The sequence below is a fragment of the Diplotaxodon limnothrissa genome, linkage group LG3 (genome assembly GCF_057381915.1).
Source record: "Diplotaxodon limnothrissa isolate DT_005_m linkage group LG3, D_limnothrissa_male_GT1.1, whole genome shotgun sequence".
NCBI classification, from domain to species: domain Eukaryota; kingdom Metazoa; phylum Chordata; class Actinopteri; order Cichliformes; family Cichlidae; genus Diplotaxodon; species Diplotaxodon limnothrissa.
Genome location: NC_140598.1, coordinates 38148868 through 38165894, shown reverse-complemented (window position 1 = coordinate 38165894; position 17027 = coordinate 38148868). Strand labels below are relative to the sequence as shown.

At 38.2% G+C, this 17027-nt stretch overlaps 2 protein-coding genes across 2 annotated transcripts; one reads left to right on the top strand and one right to left on the bottom strand.

Annotated features, from left to right (window-relative positions):
* The first annotated feature begins 220 nt into the window (after positions 1 to 220).
* On the top strand, positions 221 to 6185 carry LOC146635732 (protein NLRC3-like). The gene is made up of 8 exons (XM_085348211.1): positions 221 to 330; positions 862 to 913; positions 1432 to 1651; positions 1747 to 3541; positions 3632 to 3805; positions 4153 to 4326; positions 5512 to 5558; positions 5635 to 6185. The coding sequence occupies exons 3-8, from the start codon at positions 1432 to 1434 to the stop codon at positions 6174 to 6176; spliced, it is 2952 nt and encodes a 983-aa protein (XP_085204337.1). The 5' UTR covers positions 221 to 330; positions 862 to 913; the 3' UTR covers positions 6177 to 6185.
* Positions 6186 to 10571: 4386 nt separating this feature from the next.
* Positions 10572 to 16565, bottom strand: LOC146635731 (polymeric immunoglobulin receptor-like). Its single transcript, XM_085350200.1, has 5 exons — positions 16526 to 16565; positions 16038 to 16373; positions 13340 to 13660; positions 11285 to 11472; positions 10572 to 10658 (listed from the first exon to the last, which is right to left on the bottom strand). Exons 1-5 carry the CDS (start codon positions 16563 to 16565, stop codon positions 10572 to 10574), a joined length of 972 nt encoding a protein of 323 aa, XP_085206326.1.
* Positions 16566 to 17027: the final 462 nt, after the last annotated feature.

The window sequence follows — 17027 nt, the reverse complement described above, 5'->3', positions numbered from 1 at the left end:
CTTGATGCAAACTTTGTCGCATTATCTTCACTGCTAAAAGAACAAAAACAGAAGTGATTTCATACAACATGCAGTAACTCTCTACAACAAACCTGCTCTCTGTTTTGTTCATTCAATTTAACCCTGCAAAGTTTATCCAGTACTTTTTGTGTCTGAAGGCGAAAAATGTGATTTCCCTTCCTGATGGTCTTTTTCTCTGTTCACCAGGATCACTGAGACACCAGATGCCCCTGAACCTGAACCTGGACCCAGCTGTGTGTCTTTGAAGAGTGATTGGTCAAAGGATAACATCGTCAACTTTAAAGGAACAAAATCTGCTGCTGCTGAGGAGTAAGACATTTCACATTTACCTTACAGCTCTGTGGCACACCTGGCCTCAGTCCTGAGATTAAAGAGCTCCATGTGTAAGACTGACAGGCTGCTAATTCAAAGTGTCATCATACAATTTTTTAATGTGTATTTTAAGTTTTTTTACTCAGAAAAAAGCTTCAGCTGCTGCTGTAAGATGCTTTTACTTGCTGCTGGTATTTTAAAGGCACAAAGGTCAAATTTAAAATGAAACACTTCAACACAACAACACGAATCTGACTTTTTTAATGTGATGATGCAATGTGCAGGAGATATCCATAATATGGTCATTACAAGAACCATTACAGGTCAGTGATGGTACAGAACGATCACTGACCTGTTAGTTTTGGACTAGTGGAGTCCAATAAATAAGTCTATAAATTAACATAATAGGTTTGTTACAGCACAGTTGTGCTTGTTTTAATCAGGAAGATCATCTAACAGTAGAAGAAGAAATCTTTGGCTTGTATTTTTGTGCAAAATGGTTCTAATGTCTTCATGATGTCTCCACAGAGCTGATCAGGAGAGTCTGCAGCATCAAACTGATCTGGACTCAGTATTTAAGGTTTGTACATGTACACCAACCTCTGTTTGTAATTATTTTCATGTTGCACAGTATAATATTCATCATAAAATAATGGCAAAATATCAGAAATAATTCAACAGGGAATTAATTTTTTACTTTATTTTTATTTATAAAACACTTTTTCAAAGCAAAGCTTCAGCATAACTTTATAACACGACCTGGAAATAAGGTGCAAGTACCCTGTACTTACGTGGAATTTGCAGGAAATTACAGGGAACATAAGATGTAAGATGGGAAAATGTACCATGAAATAACCGAAATTATTTAATTTAATTTATGTTATTATTTTATTGTTTCCTGTACAAAACTAACTATAATAATAATTTTAATTGCGTATTTTACTTATATTTTTTTTTTTCATTGTTTCCTGTAAAATGAACATAAGTACAGGGTATTTTTGCTAAATTGAAAACAAACACAAAACAAATCTGTGAAAATTTATTTTTACAATGAAGATCTGATTTTTGTTAATTCAGGTTGTGTCATTCATTTTCCAGATGCTGGAGGGAAACATTATCACTTTTGTGAAGAACGAACTAAAGAAGCTGCAGAATGATCTGAATCCAGATTATTCAGAGTGTCAGAGGGATGAAGAGGAGGTGTTGGACAGTGAGGAAGAGAAGCAGAGAAGGAGCAGCAGAGAGGCATTTCTGAAACTTGCAGTTAACTTCCTGAGAATAATGAAACAGGAGGAGCTGGCTGACTGTCTGCAGAGCAGTGAGAGGATTTCTCTTCATAAATTCAGTCTTTACAGGAATGAAATTGTCACATTTTCTGTAATCATAACACATGTTTCTGGTGCTTTCCTGTAGAAAATCCTGATCCACTTTGTGAGAATACTTTTAAATGTAACCTAAAGAAGAAGTTCCAGTGTGTCTTTGAGGGAATTGCTAAACCAGGAAACCAAATCACTCTAAATGAGATCTACACAGAGCTCTGCATCACAGAAGGAGGGACCGGAGAGGTCAACACTGAACATGAGGTCAGACAGATTGAAATGTTCTCCTGGAAACCAAACAGACCAGAAACAACAATCAGGTGTGAAGACATCTTTAAAGCTTTGACTGAAAGAGACAAACCAATCAGAACAGTTCTGACCAAAGGAGTGGCTGGCATCGGGAAAACATTCCTGACACAAAAGTTCACTTTGGACTGGGCTGAAGACAAGACCAACCAGGACATCCAGTTCATTTTTCCATTCCCATTCAGAGAGCTGAATTCACTGAAGGATAAAAAGTTCAGCTTAGTGGGACTTATTCATCACTTCTTCACTGAAATCAAAGAAGCAGGAATCTGTAACTTTAAAAAGTTCAAAGTTGTGTTCATCTTTGATGGTCTGGATGAGTGTCGACTTCCTCTGAACTTCCACATCACTGAGATCCTCACGGATGTTACAGAGTCCACATCAGTGGATGTGCTGTTGACAAACCTCATCAGGGGAAAGTTGATTCCTTCTGCTCACATCTGGATAACCACACGACCTGCAGCAGCCAATCAGATCCCTGCTGAATATATAGACATGGTTACAGAGATCAGAGGGTTCACTGACCCAAAGAAGGAAGAGTACTTCAGGAAGAGACTCAGTAACATGGAAGAGGTCAACACCATAATCTCTCACATCAAGACATCACGAAGCCTCCACATCATGTGTCACATCCCAATCTTCTGCTGGATCACTGCTACAGTTCTAGAGAGTGTGATAAAAACCAAACAGGCTGGAGGAAAGCTGCCCAAGACACTGACTGAGATGTACATTCACTTCCTGGTGGTTCAAACCAAACTGAAGAACATCAAGTATGATGGAGGAGCTGAGACAGATACTCTCTGGAGTCCAGAGTGCAGGAAGATGATTGAAGCACTGGGGAAACTGGCTTTTCAGGAGCTGCAGAAAGGAAACCTGATCTTCTATGAAACAGACCTGACAGAGTGTGGCATTAATGTCAGAGAGGCCTCGGTGTACTCAGGAGTGTTCACACAGATTTTTAAAGAGGAGAGAGGGCTGTACCGTGAGAAAGTTTACTGTTTTGTCCATCTGAGCATTCAGGAGTTTTTAGCTGCTCTTCATGTCAATCTGACATTCACCAACTCTGGTATCAACCTGCTGAAAGAAGAAGAAACAGCCTCAGTGCAGAGTGGAGAATCTTCAGTAAGACATTTCTACCAGAGCGCTGTGGACAAGGCCTTAAAAAGTCCAAATGGACATCTGGACATGTTTCTTCGCTTCCTCCTTGGTCTTTCCATACCATCCAATCAGGATCTCCTACAAGGCCTGCTCACACAAACAGGAATCAGCTCACAGATAAATCAGGAAGCAGTCAAGTACATTAAAGAAAGAATGAATGGCGCTCTCTCTCCTGATAAAAGCATGAATCTACTCCACTGTCTGAATGAATTGAATGATGACTCTATAGTGAAGGAGGTCCAGCATCAACTGAGTTCAGGACACCTGTCCAAAGTTAATCTCTCTCCTGCTCAGTGGTCAGCTCTGGTCTTCATCTTACTGTCATCAGAAGCATGTCTGGATGTGTTTGACTTGAGGAAATATTCAGCTTCTGAAGAGGCTCTTCTGCAGCTGCTGCCAGTGGTCAAAGCCTGCAACAAAGCCCTGTAAGTATCCATTTTAATCCTGGCAAGACATTGCTTTAAAGTATTTATTTCAAAAGTTTGGAAAGTTCACTGCTATTCATGTCTTTCCAGGTTGGGTGGCTGTAACCTCACAGAGAGAAGCTGTGAAGCTCTTTCCTCAATTCTAAGTTCTCAGTCCTCCAGACTGAGAGAGCTGGACATGAGTAACAACAACCTACAGGATTCAGGAGTGAAGCTGCTTTGTGTTGGACTTGGGAGTCCACAGTGTGTGCTGGAAACTCTCAGGTTAGCTGATTCTTTGTTTCAGGAGATTTGGGTATTTCACAACTGTCATTATTTTATAGATTTAATTTCTGTTGTGGTGTAAGTTCTGAGAGAGAACAATAGAGTAGAAGTGAAACACACACTTCATAAATCAGAAAAATATGACTTTATCTATGATTGTCCATCATAGCAAAAAAGACAGAAAGTCAATGTGTTTTGTTCTTTTTTAAAACTGAGTGAAGAAAAGCCAGTTTGTTTGTTTTTTAACTACTTTAACTGAAATCAGAATCTGTTAATTTGACTACATGTACATCATCAAATTCAGAGCAGTTCATTACAATGATGTGACATGTTGTATGTGTTTGAAGGCTGTCAGGCTGTCAGATCACAGGAACAGGCTTCACCTCTCTGGCCACAGCTCTGCGCTCCAATCCCTCCTATTTGAAAGAGCTGGACTTGAGCTATAATCATCCAGGAAACTCAGGAATGAAGCTTTTGTCTGCTCTAAAGGAGGATCCACATGTGAAACTGGTCATACTCTGGTAGGAAAACAGGAAATAAAGCTAAAATATATTTTTTTCTCCAGCATATTGTAAGGTAACCACTGATCTGATTGCCAGTAATACAGTCTGTATGTCCAGTTAAGTGGGCAGCTGTGTGGGTGAATGACTCAATGACCAATCACAGTTAAAACACGAGGAAGGATACACAGCTTGAAGGAGAATGTAACAAATACATAAGGATTGGACCCTCGATACTGACGTTTCAAGACTGTGTCAATCAAAACACCAACATCACATGACCATGGCTAAGTGAGGTTTTGATGTGTTTAACCCCAGATCTGACAGGTGCCTTTGTGATGGTTCTGGGTCTGTGATCCAGTTTATAGTTTCATTTTGCTGCTTCCTGCTGCGTTCCCTATGTCCTCACTTCATGCTCCACACAGTCACAGCCTTACCTCCCTGTTTTTAGTCAGCTGAGGCACCAGGATTCCTATTTTCATGAACAAGTCATCTGTGCAGGAACACGTTATTTTTAATTGTGATTGGGAAGAATAATATATGCTCTCAGTTCAATTAAGTACTCAGATTCAAAGTGTAATTAAATAAATATTGACTTAATTGGAATGTTTGCTGTCATAGCCTCCTGAGAATCGAGAAAAAAATCATCTTCTCATTGAACTTTTTATTGTTTTCTGCATGCAGGACTCAGTAGGTCTATTGAGGCTGGAAATAACCGAAGCTACAAAACAAAAACAATAACAGGAACAACTTGACTTGAAAAACGGATTCAGACTCAAAAAGTCTGAAGCCTTTGTCATTATCAGAATGAACACAGCAGTCTTTTCTCAAAATATTTTGTTCTATATATTTATTTGTTTTGTTTTGCACTGAATAACTAAGCAACGGAAACATCCTCACACGTGTTAACAGAAAGAGAAAATAGTATTTGAAGCACAGTGTTCATTGTAGTGACAGAAACACAGGGAGGCAGAAAATAAAGCAGACTGAAGGTTGTATTTAGGTATTTAGATAATTTAAGAACCTGGTACGGACCGGATGATTTATTTTTTTAATTGTGCTTTGATACATAAAACCTTAGAACCGTATTATCTGTTTGACTTTATTAAGAGATAAAATAAAACACAAGGTTATTTCTCTAGAAAAGATGAATCAGAGAACATAAAGGCCACGTCTGCACACTAAAAGATAATGTGCTCATTTCAGTGTGGAGCCTCAAGGAGTCCAGTGGATGAGACCAGGTCTAAGGAAATGTAAGTATTTTTGATTTATGAGCTGCATTCACACAATCTTGTACTGTTCTACATTTTTTCTCACGGTTCCTTTTAGATTTCTGTGATCTGACGCTGGATCCAAACACAGCACACAGAAACCTCAAACTGTCTGATGACAACAAGGAGGTGACACATGTGGAAGAAGACCAGCTGTATCCTGATCATGATCTTAGGTTTAATCACTGGCTTCAGCTGCTGTGTACCAACAGTCTGAGTGGTCGCTGTTACTGGGAGGTCGAGTGGAGAGGAGAGGTTCATGTTGCTGTAGTTTATGGAGGAATCAGACGGAAAGGAGAAGAGGATGAAAGCAGGTTTGGAAGGACTTACCAATCCTGGAGTCTCAACTGTTGTGATGACAGGGGTTACTATGTAGTTCACAATTACATAGAAAGAGCCATCCCTCTTCTCCCCTCAGCTCTCTCTCACAAAGTAGCAGTGTATGTGGACTGTTCTGCAGGAACTGTGTCCTTCTACAGTGTCTCCTCTGATAAACTGATCCACCTGCACACCTTCAACACCACCTTCACTGAACCTGTATATGCTGGGTTTAGGGTGAAGCCTGACTCTAGTATCCACCTCTGTGCTGACTCAGAATAATGAACTTACTGTGCAGAGAAATATTCTCACATTGGTGTTTCATACTTTTTCTTACTTAGTATATCAGGTAACTGTCTCGTACATATATTAGTTTGTTTTTCAGTCCAGAGATGTTGGATCAGACTGATTCTCCTGAAAATTTTTTTTATCATCTTAGGTGCCTTTTTTTAAAGAGCAGATATCAGTTGTTACTTATATACTACAGTTTAAATACCCACAGGACTTTTAGTGCTGAGGAAAGAGGAACTGTATGTTGCATTACTATCATCTATTACTAAATTTGTTGCATTATACACATTTTAATCATGCTTAGACTGTTGGATGAAATCTTTGGAACATATAATTTAGACATTTTAGACGTTGTTGGTTAGACTTTGTGATGATGAGCGCTGCAGGCTCTAAATATTTTTTGTTTAGGTGTCTTTAATTTTTTACATTGCATAACTATACGTTTGTGTCTCTCTCTTATTATGCAAATTAATAACATTACAGTACAATTAGTTCATGGAGAAAAGCAATATCACCACTATGTGACCAGTTTTCACAACAACTGATCTGGATGGTTCTGGATCCATTTATTAGTCTGTGTTGATCCAAATGTAGCTTCTAGTACTGCCGATACAAGAAGAGCAGCTTATGGCTAACTGGACGCTGTGGAGACGTCTCTCTTCAGTTCATAATCAATAAAAACAGTCTGACCTCCAGTCTGTGTTTCTTGACTGAACAGAAACAGTTTTACAATCTGAGATCTGGTTTTTATTCCGTGTTAAAACAGACTCATGAAATGTAACAGAAACGGAAAAGTGAAGACAAAAGAATCAAGATGAAAACAGTCGGATTTTTTCTTCTTGACTTCTTGCATATTCTGTCAGTGTATGTTTACTTCTCCCGTGTATATATGTGTGTAGTATACACACCAAGTGTTATTAAAGTTAGGTTAATTAACAAACTTGATTTGTTTAATTTACAAACTTGTATAGAGTAAGTTGCGATTCTGTTAAAGTGATTTGATCCTATACTTTCAGTAGAGCTTGTTTTGGTTGAGTAGATTTATCAGATGTACTTAAAATTTCTTGTTCAAGTTAAATGTATCATACATTTTATATTTCACTAACCCAGTTGTGTGGAACCAGTTGACATAACTGGGTGGAGTAAATACAACATTTTATTTCTTAGAGTGTATTTAAAAGTGACTGTTTGGATTCATTTAACCAAAATAATTAAAATCTGTAAATAAATGAAAAAATGCATCTTTGAAAATGAGAGTAGGATAAAAAAAATAATCTGAAAAGGTGAGGATTGAAGAAAGAGAAAAGTACACAGGAGTATTTTAATCTGTTTGATTGGGTCCAGTGAGCTCACAGCGCCTCCAGCAGGTGGAGTCCAGTACTGTTTGTTTTTTAAGCTGTAAACAGTTTCCTTCTCTGCTGTCAGTGTCTGTTTGGAGCCGAGTTACTAAAGAGGTCTTTTATTTGAGCCAGTTTAAATGGTTTAAATTTGAAACATCTGTTTGTCTCCTCACTAACGGGACCTAAAACAGAACTCAGCTGAAAAGAAAACACAAAAGAGCACCACCTGGTGGCCAGAGGTGGAAACACAAATGAAAGCAAAACACACACACAGCTCCTTCAAGTTTGGTGAAGTGTGCAGCTCTCTGAACACATGAGGCAGAGTTCATGTCACAGCCACTGCTGCAGCAGCAACAAAGTGAGCCACAAAAGAGAAGAGCTGTTTCTCAACATCAAATACTCCAAGTTTGTTCTTCCTTAGTTGCTAATTCAAACTTGGCAAATTAACTTAAGCGCCCAGACTTCTGAGCATGGGAGGACACAGACACACACACATTTCGACTGTGATTAATATATAAAACGGAAATTATTAGAGGCCACATAAATAAAAATATATATTACTGATTTATTTTATTATTTTTTTGAAGTGGAAATGTGGAATTAACTGTTGTTTGTAGACAAACCTCTTATGGCTTATATACAGTCTACTAAATGACTTGTGTAGATGAGTTAGCGAAATTCTACTTCAGAATTGGTATTTATTAACTTTATTTCTCTTTTAGCACATAAACAGTGGTGAGAGTTATAAGGCCATGTGGTGGTGCAGAAAGCTGCATCTGGTCAGAAGGGAACAAACACACAAACTTGTTGGCTGGATTAGTATAAAATGAAATGTCTGGCAATGGACAGAAGCAAGGATATTGATGTTTACACCCTTGTGCAATGAAGAGGATGCATGTTGTATCACAAGACATGATAAGACAGCTGATTGTTTTGTTTCACTGAGGCATTTTGTGAGGGTATAGCTGCTGTGGCATTTGTCTGGCTTGAAACAACAACTGTAATCTCCACATTTCGACTTTTCTCAAAACACTATTTTGAGGTAAAACTCCTTCCTTTCATTAATGTGACCTTAGTACTCTACTGTACCACTAATTACCCAAATTGTTTTGGAGGATTTCTCCAAAACATGTAGTGATCGAAGATATTGATAGTCTGATATAATAAGTGGTTTTGTTTGAAGTTGTGCAGAACTTGTCTGTGTCACCATTTCACAGAATATGATCAGGACGTGAAAATAGCCAAATTGTCCAGCAGGTGCCACTGTGGAGATGGTTTCAGATTGTTTGGAATCATTAATACAAGCACAAAGACTTCAAATGTTTCACGAAGTCTCGCTTTGCTCATCACTAGTATGGTGACAACTTCACAGGAGGTCCGTATCTCAGCACTGTCATAGTTAAAGGTGACCTTCATAAACCGAGAAACTGACATTCATGTTTGCCACAGGAAATCCACATTTACTCCTAACTAAGGGTTTAAATGCACAAAGGGCAAAAATAAGACAAAAATAAGATACGAAACAGACACTGAGGCAGAGACTAAGATGCATAAACTTGACAGGGACAAAAGGAAAACAAACATGAAAATGAAACTGACTAAACATTTGAGACACAGGGTTCATAAGAACAACAGGCACATTTTTACTCAAAGTCCCCAGATACATTCATTAGACACTATTATGTCTAACATTTTGTCAGATTGAAGAAACCTTGTTGTATTTCTCATCAATTTCAGTGCAAAGTGTTTCACATGTAAAACCCAACATGGGAAATAGACTATGTGCACATTAGCATATGCTACTTCCGGTGTGGAAACTCCTGTGGGGAGCTTTGTTTCCGGTGTCCTATTCGCGCCTTGTTTATGGCCCAAATCAAGTTAAGCAAATGAATGAATCAAGCGGCGATTTACATTTCTATAGATGTCTTGGGCATTTACCCAATATGTCTGTAAATGATGTTCATCGACTTGTCGATATTTTTTCCCCGCGCCTCAGAGCAAAAGAGAAAATGGATTCAAATGTTATATTTCTCAGCTGTCCCTCGTTTATCGCGGGTGTTATGTTCTAAAAATAACCAGCGATAGGTGAAATCAAGTAGCCAATTTTAATTTTTGACGGTGCGAAACGTTTCGTCGACATACAATACTGCACCTCAGAGTCACACTGCTAGTGATCGATGCAGCGATTCTTAACTGTACAGGAGAGACGTCACGGAGGAGATCGTCTGCAGCGATCAGGATGCAGGAAACAATGTGATTTTAAAAAAAAGAAAATTTTTTGTGGCTTTTTTTCACGGTTTGTTAACATGCTGTGTAGGTGTGTACTTGACTAGCTGATATCAACAAAACAGGGGAAACATCTGGTTTGACTATTCTTCACCTGTAGTTTGAATGCTGAATATTTGCCTGTTTAAATCATAATAATTGTCACTATACAGAGATGTGCTTCTGAATGTGGACGATGTGTCTTCTGCATGCAGTGATGCAGTTCTGCTTGTGTTGAGTGATGTAAACAACTGATCGATCTAAACTCTTTAAACGTCAAAGTTGATCATTAGATTTTTTATGACACAACCGTGGCGAGTGTTCCCACCTTCTGCTCTTTGTAACTTAACGCGATCTTTCCGTTTTTGAGTTTTGGACATGATTTTGGAGTATATCTACACAGTAGCGATTGACCGCAAAGTAAAGCAACCGGAAATGTACAACGTCACATCCGGTCTCAAACCAGGAAGTTAGCATTTTCTCGTGTACAGGGTCTATTCTGCAATTCTCCAGTTGAGGTGCTTGATCAGATTACTGGAATGCAAAACAAACAGCAAACAACACAAACAAACAACAAATCTCCAGAAGCAAAGTTAGATAATTATCTGCTATCAGATATTTATCATAAGTAAGTGCATAGATGTATAAATCATACAGTAGACAACAATGAATGAAATAAAACCAAATGTTTACAACATTTTTCAGTTACAGTTGGGAAATAGCAATCGATTTGTGAAATCACAAATCTCAAAATTCATTTTTACTTTTTAGATTTTGGTCTTTAATAATGAAGAGTGGGTTTTGTCCTGTTGCTTTTGGACTCTTTGTGTTTGATGGTTGGATCCCAGTTCTCATGTGTTACAGATAACTGAAAAAAAAAGACAATAACCTCATGCAGCATCACAGTTTAATGCAAATTGAACTTTAAAAAAACAGAAGCACAAAGTTTATTCAAGAGAAACAAACAAACCCAAAAAAATGTAACATTATAAATATCATAGGAAGTTAAACAGGTTTGCTTCAGAGCAGCATACATGTACTACAGTGTCTGGAAACAGAACTAAAGGGGCTTTCACACTTTTAGATATGACATCCTGAAATTATGATGCTGTGGAATAACCTCAAAGGACCAAAAAATATGTTGTATGTTGTATGTAACTACTGTTAAGATGTATCTGTCCCACTGCGCAAGTGTCCAGTGAAGGGGGGCATGGCTACGTGCAGGTGGGAAGGGGGAGTAGAAGTTTTGGAGGGTCAGTTTTTTTTGTGTGGTTGAACGAAAGAAGGCGACCATTAAAGTTGGCGTTAACATACCAGTTGTGTGATTATTGGACTAACACTACAAGGATATTATTGAAGAAACCGTAATAACAGGTAACATCACCTCTTTTCACTACATTTCACTGAGAAAGTCACACTGACAGCATGAATCAACAACGCTCACTGAAACCTGCAACAACAGACAAGTGATGAAAACAAGTGACACAAACTCACCTCTATGTTTGTGTCATTTTCTCTGGTGTTCAGTCCAAAGTTCCTCCTTGTCTTACTAATGTAGCAGAGCATGAGGAAAACAGCCATCAGCAAAACACCATCCAAGGACGCACGCACAACCAGAAGCCAGGAGGAGTCAGGACAATGTGTAGAGACTCCTGCAGTGACACTTTCACTCTGTGTTGTTGCTGTCTGCAGTGTGGAAGCAGGTGGGTTTGAATCTGTGAACAACAAACAGAAAAAATATCAATACTAAATCAATAGCGATACAGACACATGCAGTAAAACGAATCATATCATCATACAGGTAAATACAAACGTGTGAAGCACTAAATGCAGCATTAACATGAAGCTTATGTGTAAGTTCAATAGGGAAGATCTGTAATCACTCAGCTGCCTGCTTTCCTGTTCTTTACATCATTATTACTTTTTCAGATAAACCACAAAGTCACGTTCAGTGTCAGTCTCATCAGATCAGCTGATGGATAAGCTGATACTCTTTTACACATTAGACTGGGAAATTCATATAAAGCGCACTACATATGTTTCACCTGCATGAGTAGAAACACTCAGCTTTAGTGAAAGATGATGATGATGATGATGATGATGATGATGTTTTGCCCTCAATTTTAGCTCCACCATCACAACTTTAAAAAATGATTCAAAGTGGAGCTCACACATCTTAAACACACATAACCTTAGATTTCAAATAGTTAAAAAACTTTTAGTAATACAAAAAATGATGTTTCGTATATGATATGTGCTCTGATTAAAAATTATTAGTGCACATTATGACTGTGAAACTTACTATATTTAAATATCTGTATGTTTTTTTAAAGCTTCATAAGAAATATGGTTTATATTTGTGAATCAACAGAGGAATAAATTTATCAGCACAACAAGAAATTAATACTCTGAGATCGGACATCCAGACTTCAACAATTTGTCCTTTATTTGATGTTAGAAAAAAACTGAAGTTATGGTGTTTGACAGCCATATTCCTCGAGACCAGCTTGTTGCCCTGCTGAGGCCCCTAGCTAACTCTCTCTCTGATTCTATGCGTAACCTGGGTGTCTATTTGGATAGCTCCTTTAAGCTCGATAAGCAAGTATCATCTGTAGTTAGATTTCTAAAGCTAAGCATTATGTACCACACAGGGACCTGGAAAAACTTATCCATGCTTTTGTGACCTCCAGGTTAGATTATTGTAATTCTCTCTACTGTGGTCTCCAAGCCTTCTCTCTTCGAAGGCGGCAACTCGTTCAGAATGCTGCGGCTCGCCTTCTTACTGGCACTAGAAAATTTGACCCTATTACTCCGGCTCTTGTTGATCTACACTGGTTACCAATCAAATATCGCATTGAGTTTAAAATCTTGCTACTCACTTTTAAAATCCTGAATAACATTGCGCCCAGCTACCTCACTGACCTCCTTAATTTGTACACTCCTTGTCGTGCATTAAGATCATCAGGTCAATTACTCCTGGCCCAACCTAAGTTTAGACTGAAGACCAGAGGCGATCGTGCCTTTGCTTCAGCTGCACCCAACCTTTGGAATAGCCTCCCTGCTTCTATTCGAGCCTTGGACTCTATCCAGTCCTTTAAATCAAGATTAAAAGCATATCTATTTGACTTGGCTTTCCCGACCAGTTAATACCCTTTTAAATCTTTTAATTATTAAACTTTTAAATCTTTTATTAGATTTTATTAAATGTATTATTTTTATTAATTTTACTGCTGTTTTTGTCTTCATAGCATATTTTGTATTTATCTAACTCTCCTGGTCTGTTAGTGCCTCTATCCTATCTGTGCTTGTGCCTGATTTGTACCCTGTTTTTGACTTATGTTGACTCTCCATATTACTGTGAAGCACTTTGGTGTGCCTTCAGGTCTTTAAATGTGCTATATAAATAAAATTGTATTGTATTGTATTGCATTGTTAGAAAGGTATAATGATGTCTCAACCAATCAGCTGATCTCTGGCAGTAACAACAATCTCACCTCAAAGTCACCAAAAGTTAACAGTTTTTTTTTACTGTTTTGAAAAGAAACTTACCATCAATGACAAGAACATATTCATTCACACATGAATCAGGAGACAGAGGGTTCCCATAACCACAGATGTACTTTCCTGTGTCTGACTTGGACGACTGTGTGATGGTTGCATACAGTCCGTACACAGATCCTGGTCTGTATTCAATACTGTATCTGCCACTCTCAGATTTGTTATTAGTTGTGTCAATGAGGATCTCCCCTTCATTCTTACACTCATTCTTACAAAAGAACTTCCTGTGTCCATATGTGTTGTTGGAACATACCAATGTCATCTTTTCTCCCTCAGTTTGTGTGCGATAAAAACCAACATTTTTATCCAGATCTGTGAAATAGAAGAACATTAATTAGTCTGAACTGAACCAGTTTGTGGGGGAGGTGTGGTCCCTGGCTCAGCTGCAGGGGAGGAGTGGGGCAGTGAGCTCAAGGGGGCAGTGCCAAGGAGGCTGGAGGGACAGGTGGTGGTCATTTAACCATTGAGGTTTCTCCCTATATATATAGTGAAGGCGGAGACCTGAGAGAGAGAGTTTGTGTGCTTATGACTTATGTGCCGAAACGTAAAGCCACGTGTGTGGCACTTCAATAAACACCCCACAAGCATACAACATACAACATACTAGTGTGTTGGGTCATTTTTTACACTGTTGTATTATGATTATATTTCATGGATCAAATGAGCACAGTTATCATTTCATAATAAATCAGAAAAATCTGAAAAACACATTCTTACCTGATCCTCTGAGAATCAAAACTTGTTGTTGCATATTTAATGAAGTCATGCAAAATGTAACATACATACTATGAACTTAAAGGGCAGCGTTATAGACCCTTGAAGTTCACCGGTGTGACTGCAAATGTTTTTGTTTTTTTTCATTTGTCCTTTTTTTGAGGCATTTCTCAGGACTCACAGCTAGAAGATGAGCCTGTATATAAAAAAGGTGACTAACTTCTTTTTAGCATGATGACACTCTTGGAAGATCATCAACTTTTTAGGTAAAACATTTCTTCTGTTACTCTCCATCATAGGAATTAAATTAGTAGATTTCATCTATTTAAATCATGATGTAAACCATGATACTGATGCTCAAAATCAGTTATAGAGAAAAGAAAATCTGAACAAAAGCAAGATTTTGCTTTAGACTTTGATAGTTGGAGGTGGTGTAAAACTCGGTTTTAGCAGAGCCTGAATTTGAATCAATAAATCATTGAATATTATTGTAGGCTTTACACTGAGGTGCTAAAACGTTATCTTAGTACAGTTGTCACATGCCATATAACATGGACACTTACAGTTTTTTCTGATTGCTTAAGCACATTTTTTGTAACTATTGGCTAATTTTGCAAAACTCTTCACACAAATAAGAAAACCTGTCACCCAATCATCAAAACATTGTAGTTCTCTTGCAAAAGCAAACACAGCTAGATTAACTCTTCACACCTTTGTAAAAATGGTGTTTCCGTATCAAACAGTACACACAAGCCATCATCTACTAAGCACACAATGCGCCAACTGCACACTGATGGTATGAATACAAAACACATCTGGCTTTTGCCTTCCCTGTGCACAAGGTAGGCTATGTCAGTTTGAGCTCATACTTCTGTCATAGATCCATAAGCATAGAGGGATCCAAACTTCAAGTACTGGTGTTTATTCAAACACATCAAAACAAACACAAGTGTTTATTTCCAAGTATAGGATTATTTGCAATCGCCATAATGACTATATGGGTTACTTGGTCTGCAGTGAACATGCTTCCTCTGCCCCAGCATCTGGTCATCTAGCAATTCTGTAAAGTAACAATTTCAGTATTTTTACATCAATGGTATTGGTGTGTTTCTCATTGGCATATGGCAGTGCTACAAATCTTTGTGCGAAGTGACTGTACTAACCGATTCTCATTTCAAGATGTCCCTATGGTACTTGCTACAGTGTAGCGGCTCGAGTTAGGCTGGACCCGTTGGCCAGCTACCCTCAGGGTCATTCCACGGTTGATTACATGGTCCACTATTGTAGCTCTGATGTCATCAGCAATTCTATTTCTTACTCTTCCTACCCTTCCTCTCCCCCCTCCTCATCTTCCTCTCCCCCCTCCTCGTCTTCTTCTTGCTCCTCCTTGTCCTTGTCGTCCTCTTCATCCTACTTCTTCACCTCCACGTCCTCTTCCTCGGCCTCCTCTACTTCTCACTCTTCCTGCTCCCTCCATTGTACTCCGCACACACAGCTTACCTGTATTATAGTGCTTAGGCTGATTGCAAAGTGAACGAATTATCTAAAAAAGTTTTCACATGTGAAAGTGTGCCAGACAGTTGGCAAATTAGTGTTAATGATAGCCATACATGTGTATACTTTTGCTAGGAGTGTGTTGGAAATTTGGTAATTGAGTGTTGTGCAGTGAATTGTGCCTACAGTTTTGCAAAGTGTGTGTTACAAAATTGCAAACTGAGTGCAAAGCAGTTTTTGTGCTTTTAGTTTTGCAAACTCAGTGAGTGGTTTTGCTATAAGTCTGAATAGTTTTAGAGATTGTGCTACAGGAATCACAGTTAGGGTTTAAGCATTCAGAAAAAACTGTAAGTGGAATAACAGGTAAAACGTGCTTGTATTTATTGATTGAACAGGTTGATCTAAAAGTGATCCACATTACTAAATTAGACCTGGGGGGTCTCCACATTTTCAATTTCAGTGACCTTTAGTAAAAACTCACCATTTGAAACTCTGACCTCAAAGTCAAAGTATGAATCTGGAGCAGAAGATCTTCCCAAACCACACCTGTACATTCCTGCGTCAGACTTGATCATTTGTGAGAAGCTTAAAAACACAATTCCTCTTCTTGGAGATCCATCTTTATACTTCATGCTGTATCTGCCACTCTGAGCTGTGCTTCCATCTGTTTTAATGAGGATATCTTCTGCTCGCTGACATTTTTCCTTACAGAAGAACTTTGTGCTTCCAGACAAAGATAAGTTGCAGTTAAGCGTGCCATTAAATCCTTCAGCTGCAGACCAAATATTATGTTTTGCCTTGACGAGCCCAGCTGGACCTGTCAGATGAAAAATAATAATAATACATTTAAAACAAGATGGATAATCACAACATTATTTAGTGTAAGTAGATAAATGTATTTCATAAAGTGTTTTATAAAGTTGAGTATATTTTGAATTAAAGAGCAACATTAAGATCATCAGTCCTCACCTGACAAGAAGCAGAAGAAGAGAAAATGGAGGATTTTCATTCTGATGCAGAAAAGTCGTTAAACTTCAGAAGAACAGCGTCTGACTCTTCACTCTGTCAGATCATCAGAAAACTGAAGTTACTGAATGTGTTGTTTCCTTTTTATCACTTCCTTTAACTTTTTTTGGATCCATCCATCACACGATGATGTAGATCAGTACTGTGAAGTTTCCCTGATGCCGTAAGTGTGAATGAAAAGAGTTTCAGACCAAATTTGACTTTGAAAACCTGACGACAGCTGGTTCAACCTCTGAGAGGAACACATGAAGCACATTGATTTTTTTCCAGGTTATAAAATGTTCCTGGCATTTTATTCTCATCTGAATATTGTGTTTGGCTTAAGGAATAAAGAGTATATTTATTTATTTATTTCTGAATCACCATCATTTCTTGATGTTGCACTCTGAGATTATTTAACATTAAATACTCAAAATAAATCATAGAGTTGATATAAAGCAAAAAA

Coding starts and splice junctions, on each gene's coding strand:
- LOC146635732 (XM_085348211.1), top strand. CDS start 1,432: ATGCTGGAGGGAAACATTATCACTTTTGTGAAGAACGAACTAAAGAAG. Junction 1,652..1,746: donor GGCTGACTGTCTGCAGAGCA/GTGAGAGGATTT, acceptor GCTTTCCTGTAG/AAAATCCTGATCCACTTTGT. Junction 3,806..4,152: donor TGTGTGCTGGAAACTCTCAG/GTTAGCTGATTC, acceptor ATGTGTTTGAAG/GCTGTCAGGCTGTCAGATCA.
- LOC146635731 (XM_085350200.1), bottom strand. CDS start 16,565: ATGAAAATCCTCCATTTTCTCTTCTTCTGCTTCTTGTCAG. Junction 13,661..16,037: donor TGAGGTCAGAGTTTCAAATG/GTGAGTTTTTAC, acceptor TCTATTTCACAG/ATCTGGATAAAAATGTTGGT. Junction 10,659..11,284: donor AAAATGACACAAACATAGAG/GTGAGTTTGTGT, acceptor TTTTTTTTTCAG/TTATCTGTAACACATGAGAA.